The sequence below is a fragment of the Rhinolophus ferrumequinum genome, chromosome 8, assembly GCF_004115265.2.
Source record: "Rhinolophus ferrumequinum isolate MPI-CBG mRhiFer1 chromosome 8, mRhiFer1_v1.p, whole genome shotgun sequence".
In the NCBI taxonomy this organism is placed as follows: Eukaryota; Metazoa; Chordata; class Mammalia; order Chiroptera; family Rhinolophidae; genus Rhinolophus; species Rhinolophus ferrumequinum.
This window is the reverse complement of record NC_046291.1, coordinates 16,092,438-16,103,664: the sequence shown is the minus strand read 5'-3', so window position 1 is coordinate 16,103,664 and position 11,227 is coordinate 16,092,438. Positions and strand designations below refer to the sequence as shown.

The following is an 11,227-nucleotide window of genomic DNA, read 5'->3' as shown; positions in this document are numbered from 1 at the left end:
ATGTCTTGGAGTGCTCTTCTTTCACCTGCCTTCCAAGCCTCAGAGTGTTGTTTTGCTGCCCTCCATGGTAGCAAATCCTCAGGGGTGAAACTGAATTTTGGAAACAGCCCCAAGTGGTTCAGAGCCAAGTCTGGTAGTTGTTGATTTTGACTAGAGAATAGATGGCTTTATTTATTTATTTATTTATTTATTTATTTATTTATTTATTTATTTATTTATTTTCTGCCTCATTTCACCAAGAAACTGAGGCCTTGGGCTGGTCCAAAGGACAATTTCCTTATGTGGTCTGGAGGCTGTTTACAGAGAGGAGTCCCCAAAATGTTCTGTCTTCTCCAGCATCGTGGAAATGGGTGCATAGTCTCCGACAGTAGATTATTCAAAACATTGTTTTCACTACAAGTGAACGAGCCAAAACCAAGTGCCGTAAGTGAATAAAAGGAAAGAATTTATTAGCCCCAAAGCCAGGAAGGACACTGAGGGAGCTCACAAAATTGAGGAAAAAGCACAGAACCAGGGCCCCAAGGGCTGGAATTTAGGTTGCATGCCTGGCATTCTCCTCCTCTCCAAGTGTCTCTGCCTCTCCTTGCTTGTTGACCTCTCTTTCCTCCTATTCCAGAAAGACCTCCCCAGAGGGCAAGAAACATGGTTGCCACAGCCCCCAGTTTAGTAATCCCAGTTCCATCTATAAATTCCAGGGAAGTTCTCTAATTGGCCTAGCTCAGGTCCAGGCCCACCCTTTGAGCCAATCATTGCAGTGAGAGAAATGCAGTTCTAAGACTGGCTGGGAACTAAGTCAGCTGTCTACTGCCGGTGTGTGTGTGTGTGTGTGTGTGTGTGTGTGTGTGTGTGTGTGTGTGTAACATCTGTTACCAAAATAAGGGGAGGGGAAAGAAAGCTTTCAGGCTACTTTGAACTACAACAAGGACAGTGCCACCTGGGGTGTGCTAAGAATCCACACGGTCTCCAGAATTCTTCAGGAAACTAGAATCTAGTTTGGGAGACAAGACACAAAAATAACCAGAATGCAACAGCTTGCAGTGACTCAAAGACTGGCTAAGAATATCTGGAACTCCCTACCCACCTCATAAGCTTGTCTCGGGCGAAAATTAGACACTTAATGTGAAAAGCCTTTGAAAACACATCAATAACAAAGTCTTTTACAGGTCACCTGACACCTGGTGTCAGACTGCCTTAGCTTCCTGAGCTACAAAATGGGAATGATACTAGTTCTCACCTCATAGGGTTGTTGGAGAATTAGGGATCATGGGTGTGGAGTACTCAGCAGAGTGGTATACAGTAGGTGTTCAACACATGTAAGGTAGGATTTTTGCATATTGTGACCTGAGCCTCTTTAACCACCTATAGGATAGACATGGCAAGGCTAACATTCCCACTTTATAAGGAGGACACAGAAATAAAGGACTTGTCTGCTAGTTATTAGTCCTGCTGGTGATGGCAGAGCTAGGGGAAGACCAGCACTGTGTTCCCAAGGTTCACATTCCAAAAGGTCACGCCTAAGAGAGGCCTGTAGAGTGCCAGGTGGAGGTGTAGAGAGACAGCCAGTGTTCATGGAGAAGTGGGGATGTCCTTTGGGGTCAGCCAGTACCTTGTACGAAGCAGGGTAGGCTGTGAAGGGATGTGCAAGCCCTCTGCCGGACTCCATTTATGCTGGGGGCTTGGAGCATTATGGGGGTTGGAAGTGCGTGGGGCTTATCACCCCAAGCCTTCCTCAGCCGTCTGACACCCGTGCCTCCTCAGGTACCCGGTCCCCACCCCCCAGAGCTCCTTTCCTGTGCGCATGTTTCCCGGACCCATGCATTCTCCTCTATAAATACCAGCTCTGGTATTTTGGGTTGGCAGCTGTTGCTGCCAGAGAGATGGCTGGGTTGACATGCAGCTCCTGACAAAACACAAACCCCTGGTGTGTGTGGTTGTGGGTGGTGGTGTGAGTAGGGGGATGAATCAGAGAGGGGTGGGGTGGATACAAGGGGGCAGCAGCCAGGCGAAGTTGGTGGTGCGGAGGTGAGTGTACATAGTGATTGGAAACTGAAAGTGGAACAGACCCTTTCTGGAAATCACCCTGTTGCTTATAAACTTGAGGCCCCACCTTCACCAGTAGGGGTGGGGGTGGGGGTGAGGAAAAGGGCCTATACTAGTCCAGAGGGAAACTGAGGCTCAGAGCTAGAACCCAGGTTCCAGTGTACATACCTGAGCAGGCCAGCTCTGGCCAGGATTGCTCTCTGCTCCCAGGGCACACTCCCACCCTTGGGCCTGCCTAGAGACTCCCCACCTCTAGGCCGGACTGATGGTCTCCTGGTCTTCACCTGAGCCCTCCCAAACTTCTGCCAGTTCTAGAGAATCTTTAGAAGAAAGGTGACTTGGAGACTTTCTTGGGAAGAGGCCTTGTCCCTTCAGTAAATGATCCAAAGTCTCATGTTGGATCAAAAAGGAGACCCTCAAACTAAGAGGGAGCTTCTCCGGGATTATCTCCCCTGATCAACCCCAGGAGGAGGCAGGCACCCAAGGGCTGAAAGGGGCCTGCCTGGGGCTTCCAAACATGCTCCCAGCCCTGGTGAAGCCGCAGCCCTGATAAAGGCATTGACAGGCCGGCCTGTCTTCTGCCCTCCTAGGTCCACCAGCCACTCCTACACCCCTCAAGGGCCCCCCACCCGCCGGGCTGGGGGCACAGGCCTCTTGCAGGGTAGCTGGCCTCCCCACCCCCACGCCAGCGGCCGCCCTTTCCTGGCAGGACAGCGGGATCCTGCAGCTGTCAGGGGAGGGGCGGCGGGGGCTGATGTCAGGAGGGATACAAATAGTGCGGACGGCTGGGGGCCCTGTCTCCCCTCTCCGCATCCACTCTCCGGCCGGCCGCCCGCCCGCCGCCTCCTCCGCACCGCCCAGCCTCGCCCGCGCCGCCACCATGAGCCAGGCCTACTCGTCCAGCCAGCGCGTGTCCTCCTACCGCCGCACCTTCGGCGGGGCCCCGGCCTTCCCGCTCAGCTCCCCTCTGAGCTCGCCGGTGTTCTCTCGCGCGGGCTTCGGCACCAAGGGCTCCTCGAGCTCGATGTCGTCCCGCGTGTACCAGGTGTCGCGCACGTCGGGCGGGGCAGGGGGCCTGGGGTCGCTGCGGGCCAGCCGGCTGGGGACAGCCCGCGTGCCCTCCTCCTACGGCGCGGGCGAGCTGCTGGACTTCTCGCTGGCAGACGCGGTGAACCAGGAGTTCCTGACTACGCGCACCAACGAGAAGGTGGAGCTGCAGGAGCTCAACGACCGCTTCGCCAACTACATCGAGAAGGTGCGCTTCCTGGAGCAGCAAAACGCGGTGCTCGCCGCCGAGGTGAACCGGCTCAAGGCCCGCGAGCCGACTCGGGTCGCTGAGATCTACGAGGAGGAGCTGCGCGAGCTGCGGCGCCAGGTGGAGGTGCTCACCAACCAGCGCGCCCGCGTCGACGTCGAGCGCGACAACCTGCTGGACGACCTGCAGCGGCTCAAGGCCAAGTGAGCACCCGGTGCTCCCAGAACCCCTTTTCCACGCTGGGCTCCAGGGACCCTTTCCTGCCCCTAAGAAGGTCATCTACTTGTGTCCCCCGAGGGGAGATAGGTTCTGGGTCTCTCCCTTGTGCTCCTGTTCGGCGAAGCAGTTTTTTTGGGGGACATTATGGGGTGGAAATGGGAGACCTTGGAAGACCAGGTGCCCTGTGGACAGCCCCCTGAGAAAGCATCTTAAGATGCCGGGGTGATGTTGATGGGGGTCAGGCAGGCAGATGGGTAGAGGAAAGAGGCCCAAGTGCAGTCGGAGGGGAAGGCGGAGGTTGACAGGAGACCAGGAAATCCGGGGCCAGCTGGGAAGGGCAAGGGGTGGGGAATCCAAGCAGTAGCTCTCGGCTCATCTGTGATGAGGCTTTGGGGAGGGGGTTAGAGAAGGGAATCTGCCCCTGGGCCGGGCTGAGGCTGTGCCATTTCACAAGGGAATGGGTAAGTTAGAGGAAACGGGAGAGTGGGTGGGGGACTGCAGCCCTCAGAAAACTTGGATGTGGGGCTTCACCAGGCTCCCAGTAGGAAAGGGCAGCAAGTATTCATGGGTCCTGCTTCTGAAAGCCCAAGTGAGCAGAGTCACCACCCTGCCGCCCAGGTCACAAACATCATTTGAGCACGTACACAGGCCCGGCTGGAGCTGCGAACCAGGAACACAGAAGTGGATAAAATAGACTCTGTTCCTAATCCCAGGGAGGTCACAGTCTGGTGGGGACATAGACTTCCAGGGTGTGGCTCTAGTGCAGAGATTGGGCCACTTCCTGTCCACTCTCTGGGTGGGCGGGGCCTCTTGTCTCCACCCAGCAGCCAGCTTTCCTTTCTGTCCTGAGCCCACTCCCTGGGCAGCCCAAGGCTAGCCATCTCCAGGGCCAGTTTTAGTATCCCCACCAACTGTCTGTTTCTCCATCTGTCTGTTCCTACCAGGCTGCAAGAGGAGATTCAGCTAAAAGAAGAAGCAGAGAACAACTTGGCTGCCTTCCGAGCGGTAAGCCTCTTTCGACCCCCAGCAGCCTTACCCCTCTTTCCCCCTGTGTGGCCCCTGGTCTCCCTCTGCCCTTCCGGGGTGATAGGTGACCCTGTCCCTCTTGTTGGACCTCTCCCAGGATGTGGATGCTGCCACTCTAGCGCGCATTGACCTGGAGCGCAGGATCGAATCTCTCAACGAGGAAATTGCGTTCCTTAAGAAAGTGCATGAAGAGGTATGCCCTGGGCCCTCCTCCCCAGGGTCCTTCGACACTGGTGAAAGTAGGTGGTGTGGGGGTGGGGGACAGTGGTAGTGCCTGGCTCTGGGAATGGAGGTGTGAGGGTGCTGGGGTGGGGAGGTGCCTGGTAGGGGACTGAAGCCCAGCTGCACCATGCAGGAGATCCGAGAGCTGCAGGCCCAGCTTCAGGAACAGCAGGTCCAGGTGGAGATGGACATGTCCAAGCCAGACCTCACCGCTGCGCTCAGGGACATCCGGGCCCAGTACGAGACCATCGCGGCTAAGAACATCTCAGAAGCTGAGGAATGGTACAAGTCAAAGGTAGGCGGCCTGGCCCCTCCCTCCCCCTCAATCCCAGGTTTGGAGTTGCTTTCTGTGGCTCCACCCACGGGGAGGAGGGTGAGCTAGGGTCTCCATGCTCCCTTGCCCACCTCTGCCTGCATCATCTCAGGGCCCCTCTCTGCCTTTAGGTGTCTGACCTGACCCAGGCAGCCAACAAGAACAATGACGCACTGCGCCAGGCCAAGCAGGAGATGATGGAGTACCGACACCAGATCCAGTCCTACACCTGCGAGATCGACGCCCTCAAGGGCACTGTGAGTCCCTGCCCACCTCACCCAGCTCAGCCTTTCCTGCCCGTAGCTCACACCCTCAGTCAGTGACGACGGGCCCATCACATACCCTCTCTGGGCCTCTGTCTCCTCATATCTGCCACCAGGGTAAAAACAGGTGGATTACCAGTTGGGCTTTCAGGAAATCATGGGGCTCCTATGTGGGTGCAGGGAAGGCTGAACATTTATCAGTTCTATTCTCTGAGTTTCCACAGAACACTTCATTTGAGTTCAGGGTTCCCTGGCTGAGATGGGTTTGACAATTCCTGGACCTGACTCTCTGGGGTTGCCTCCCAGCATGTTTGTGTCGCTGTCCATCTTGGGACCCTAGTGTTTCCCACCCACCCACCCCCAACAACCTGACCTTGACCTAGTCGCCCCTCCCCTGCAGAATGATTCCCTGATGAGGCAGATGCGGGAGCTGGAGGACCGCTTTGCTAGTGAGGCCAACGGTTACCAGGACAACATTGCTCGCCTAGAGGAGGAGATCCGGCACCTCAAGGATGAGATGGCCCGCCACCTGCGGGAGTATCAGGACCTGCTCAATGTCAAGATGGCCCTGGACGTAGAGATTGCCACCTACCGGAAGCTGCTGGAGGGCGAGGAGAGCCGGTGCGGGGCAAGGAGGGGGCTGGCGGTGGGATTCTGAGGGGTGCTGGGGGCCCATTCCTGCCCTGGGGGACGGGGCTCGGGATCACCTCAAACAGGATCTGGAAATAATTTTATACAAGAGTCCACCACTCCACTAATTGCAGAGAATTAATCAAGGCCACCCGGGGAAAAAGTGATTTAATTAATAGCTTTTATAAAAAGAGAAATGTAAGTATTCCCTCATCTACCTTCAGAATTAAGAACCAGCAGCATAAAACCATGTTCAGCAACTGGTAATAAAATACAGTATTACTGCCAGTCAAGGGAGAGATGAGAGCGAAGTGAGGAATGAGGAGGAAAGAAAGGGAGGGGCCAGATGGAGACAGAGGGGGAGACAGAGAGGCTTGAATGCAGGCTAAGAGAGAGGCAGAGGCTTGTGCACTGAGGGTGCATGTGCGCGGGCGTGCACACACACAAGTGCACGCACACACACACACGCACACACACGCACACACACGTGCTCATAGGAAAAGAACCAGTAGGACATACTCAGACATGTCAACTCACCTCTAAACACAGAAAACAACACACAACTGAAAGGAACACGAGGGAACCTGCTGGGGGAAAGGAAAGGTTCTATATCTTGATTGAGACTCGTAGTTATATGGATGTAGACATTGCTCAAAACTCACTGCATGGCCCAGGAAAGATCTGTGTGTTTCATTGAATGTAAACTTAACCTCAATTTAAAAGAGGTCATTAGCTCAAAAAAATCATGCCCATTGATACTCATAAAAATGATGACATCTGAAGCTTCAAAAAAAACAGCCGACTTATTTATTTATAATTGAAGTTTATTGGGGTGACAATTGTTAGTAAGGTTACATAGGTTTCAGGTATACAATTCTGTATTACATCATCTATATCTCACACTGTGTGTTCACCACCCAGAGTCAGTTCTCTTTCCATCACCATATGTTTGATCCCCTTTACCCTCATCTACCCTGTCCCCTTACCCTCTGGTAACCACCAAGCTATTGAGCAGACATATTTAGATATAGATTTACACAAAGAGAGATTTCAGATTTCGTATAACACGAACATATAATGGCTTTTTAAGGTAGCTAAAGTCACATTGCATTTTCCTGGCACTCGGCATACATGGGTATGGCAGTTCCTGGAACTTGGCCTCACGTGGGTGGGTCAGAAGTTCCCAGCCTGGCTGGAGGGTGGGCACACACAATGGATGTCACCCAGCCTTGCTATGGACTCACCCTGCAGTGTCAGGAGTGAGAAGGAAATCCTGGTAAACGGGAGAGGGCAGTGGGGTAGGGGGTCTGGTGTCATGTCAGCAGGTTAGCGAAGGAATACATGGAATGAGGGATCCTTCCAGAAAGGGTAGTGCCTGGCACAGCTGGAGTTGGCTGTTGACCCCAGACCTTGAGCAGCGTGATAGTGGGAGTGCTGGGGTTCACGGGACCGGGACAGCTGAGGATGGTGTTTGGAAAGAGGACCAGGGCAAGCTTCAATGGGTGGAAGAGATGGAGGGTCCTAATTCTATGCGGATTTGGTCTCTCCCCTTTCAGGATCAACCTTCCTATCCAGACCTTCTCCACCCTCAACTTCCGAGGTGAGTGCTTGTCAGCAGGTGGAGGCTGGCGTGGCAAGGGGTAGGAGTCCAGCGTGGGCACTGCCCAAGGCCACCCATGAGCGGAGGATGGAACCGTGGGGACAGGGCTGGGGTCTGGAGACGAGAAACGGGGCTGCTGCGGGGGCAAGGGAGGAAGTTTAGGTAGTGGCGTCTTTTGACAGTACTTTATTATTTCATTTCATTTTTATTTTTGTGTATTTTAATCCCATGGTGTTGTATTGAGCACGTCCCCTACACCTGGTGGGATTTTTGAGCTTCAGCAAATAGCTTCTGTTTCTTGATGTACCCGAACTCTGAAGGAACCAGGAGTGTCCTTGGGGGACTGCAGCGGGAGCATCTAGAACATTCACACTGGGCTACAAGGCACCCGCCACCTATTGTCTGTATGGCAAGTTGCCAAGTGCCACCCACCCCCACCTGCCCCCCTCCCAACTGTTTGTTGAACACCTCCAGTTTGCTGGAGCAAGATGTTGGATGCACGTTTAAAACAATGAAGCCAAACCTTAGCGAAGCCAAACAATTAGAAGAAGGAGCTCCTAGGGCATTCTGCCATTCTGCCATTAGTGATATGCAGATTGCATGGCTTTCCAACCCGGTGAGCAGAAAAACACACTATAATGATACATTAGGAAAGGAAGTCGGAGTCTTTGGCACCTTCGCCTTTCCTAGACCAAACCATTTATATCTTCGATATTCATTTCCATCAGGAAAAAATACATACTGTGCTCCGCCAAGTTACAATGTTCATCGCAGACACCACGCAGTGTGAGCCTTGCATTTAAAACTGCTTAATACGTTTTGAAATTAATAGTCCTGTGGGCGTGATAGGGCAAGTATTATTGTTACCATTTCACAATGAGGAAACTGAGGCACAGAGGGGCAAGTCACTGGCTGCCAACACAGTGAATCAGTGACTGACTCCTGTCCATCTCGCTGTCATTAGGATATCAAGTTATTCATCCGGAATCGTAAAGGGGCCTGAGTACCATGAGGTCCTCCAGAAGTGTATCTCAGGACTGGGCTTTGGGGTGCTAACTGTCAGGGTACAAATTCATGCAGCGCTCTCCTGCAGCCCAGGGACAGAGAGGGAACACGGAGATGTGTGGGGGATGGGAATGCTGAGTGGCCTGAGTCTCAGGAGTCCCACCCTCCTGAACCAGCCCACACCGGGAGCATATCTGTTGGCTTCTGATCCCATCTCAGCCATGGGACTGGCCCTGGGGTCTGCAGCGCCACTTGCTGGGTGTTGGGCTCAAGGACAGGTGATAAAAGTCTTGCTGAGAAAGTACCAGGCCCATCTTGAGGGGGTGGGAGTCTTCTGTGCTCTGCCCCTTGGACCAGGGATGGACTCCCAGCCCCTGCAGCTGCCTGGGGCTGGACTTGGTCAGGCTGAGCATGGGGGTGGATCTGTTACAGAAACAAGCCCTGAACAAAGGGGTTCCGAGGTCCATACCAAGAAGACAGTGATGATCAAGACCATTGAGACCCGAGATGGGGAGGTGAGCGGTCTGCCTTGGTGGGGGCCGTGGGGTACCTCTGGGGGCTGTCAGCCGGGTGCTTTCCACCAGCTGTGCTTGTTCGAGCCCCTGTCTGGGGGGAGAAGGGGTCCTGCCATGCTTGGGTGGGGGCAGGCGGCTGCGGCTCTGTAATCCTGTCAGCACTGGATTGGACTGAGTTTCCCTTTTTTCCAGGTCGTGAGTGAGGCCACACAGCAGCAACACGAGGTGCTCTAAAGCCAGAGACCCCTTTGCCACCAGAGACCGCCCTTGCCCCTGTCCTCACTGCCACCTGAAGCCAGCCTCCTTCCATCCCAGGGCACTACACCCAGCCACAGTGCTCCCTTCACAGCCTCTGACCCCTGCTCACCAACTTCCCCTTACGGTCCCCACAGGGGACATGGCCCATCCCTGCCGAGCACAGGCAGCCCCCAGCAGTGTAAGTCCTGGATGTTGGAATTGAGTGAGCCTGGGTCTTGGCCACCCTTGGGGTGTGCTGGGTAGGGCCTAGGTGGAGCCAAGGCAGAGTAGTGACCCTGCCATTCCCACCTCTGTAACCTCAGGCTCTAGCCTCTAGTTTGGAGAGGGCCCACCCCCATCCAAGTAGGGTGTTGGGACCCACGTGATCAGGATGGAGCCCTGTGGACCTCCCTACTCCCCAGCCTGGGTCAGAGAGACAAAGGGCTTCCTCCACAGTAAGCTGGGCAGGTAACTGGGGGACTAGCCCCTGTGGAGACTGCTTGGGGGCACTAAACTGACTCCATGGTCTCTTACGTTCCCAGGGTGGGCTTAGCAAGCAGGGGCTACAAGAAGGAACCCCCGAAGGTGCCAGATGTGGGAGCAGGAAATTCAGAAGGAGAGAGGGTAGGTGAGATGCTGAGAGGAAAGGAGAGGAGAGCGGCAGAGAGCGGTCTCAGGCAGGTGGCAGGGATGCCCACCACCCCGTGCCTGCCCCTCCCCCACTGCAGGGGCTCTGGACAGAAACAATAAAAAGATAAGCACAAGTCTAGCATGTTCCCTGCTGTCTTGACTGCCCAGTCTTCTCTACAGACGCCCAGGGCCCTATCGAACTGTCCCCCGTGAGGGACTGTGTGCTGCCTCCTGCCCAGCCAGACTATCCCCCAAGGCCTGTCACCCCTTCTGTTCCCAGAGCCTCCCAGCCTTGTTGTATGCGTGTAGCATATGGGGAAGGAGACCAGACGGGGCTTTTGTAGGGGAACTACAAACACCTATTAGGCCCCAAGTCTGGGACTGTCCCCCTTGGACCTCCTACTCCCCTTTGGGTCATCAGGGCCTGGGACACCACCTGCTCCTCTTTCTGAAGGTCACCCCTGCTCTCTGTAGACTGGCTCTGAAGTAGGGCTCCCCCAGTTCCTTCCCCAAAGAAGCTTACAGCCTCTTTCCATTAAACCTGCTTGAGCACCTTTTATACACGAGAGCCAATTCAGGAAAAATAGCAATGTTAAGGAAAGTGAAAAGCTCTTATCTTGCTCTTGGAGAAGACCCAATCCTCTAAAGATGTCCATTCATCCTCCATTAAGCTATAATTTCAATGCAAGGCTATCTCAATTAACATACTAAAGGGAAAATTTGGGAGAATTGGAAAGATGGGAGGAGAACATAGGACATATGAAAAGAAAATTAGGAAATTGTGGAACAAAACATTCACACAGATATGTTAGAGGTTTCTGTGGGGAAACCTTCATTACTCAACATAGGGCTTGGAGGCAATTGGGTAGCCATGGGGTGGGGGCGGGAGGGAAGGCTGTCTGTCTCTCTTTTCACTCCTTCCAAAAAATAAATTCCGGGTAGATCAATGATTTCGGAAGCTTGATGGATCCATGCAGGTCTCAGGCTTCCTGTCACTCCTCACAGATTTAAAGGTTCTCCTGTAGACACAGGAAGAGGGTAGAAATCACAAACACGATAAATTCACCGTCTGTAGGTGAAATAAACCTAATGGGGTTTTAGTCTTCAGGTCTCTAGTCTGATGTTCCCAATTGGTTTTCTTCCAGAAACGTTCTCTCCTTGGACACGGTCCTGCTCACAAGTTGCCCCTTCCCCTCTGGGCTGTGTAGTCCCTCCCTCTAAGAAGGCCCCCTTCTCTGTGGTTTTCTTTGCCCTGCAAGTGGCTGGGGCTAC

General features: G+C 54.0%; 1 protein-coding gene across 1 annotated transcript; it reads left to right on the top strand.

Annotated features, from left to right (window-relative positions):
* The first annotated feature begins 2,825 nt into the window (after positions 1-2,825).
* Positions 2,826-10,089, top strand: DES (desmin). The gene is made up of 9 exons (XM_033112593.1): positions 2,826-3,498; positions 4,459-4,519; positions 4,638-4,733; positions 4,896-5,057; positions 5,207-5,332; positions 5,739-5,959; positions 7,525-7,568; positions 9,006-9,088; positions 9,281-10,089. The coding sequence occupies exons 1-9, from the start codon at positions 2,921-2,923 to the stop codon at positions 9,320-9,322; spliced, it is 1,413 nt and encodes a 470-aa protein (XP_032968484.1). The 5' UTR covers positions 2,826-2,920; the 3' UTR covers positions 9,323-10,089.
* Positions 10,090-11,227: the final 1,138 nt, after the last annotated feature.

What these genes read in the sequence shown, in the direction of transcription:
- DES (XM_033112593.1), top strand. Translation starts at nt 2,921, where the DNA reads ATGAGCCAGGCCTACTCGTCCAGCCAGCGCGTGTCCTCCTACCGCCGC. An exon ending in AGGAATGGTACAAGTCAAAG is followed by an intron (nt 5,058 to 5,206) that starts GTAGGCGGCCTG and finishes CTCTGCCTTTAG; the next exon opens with GTGTCTGACCTGACCCAGGC. An exon ending in TCGACGCCCTCAAGGGCACT is followed by an intron (nt 5,333 to 5,738) that starts GTGAGTCCCTGC and finishes CCTCCCCTGCAG; the next exon opens with AATGATTCCCTGATGAGGCA.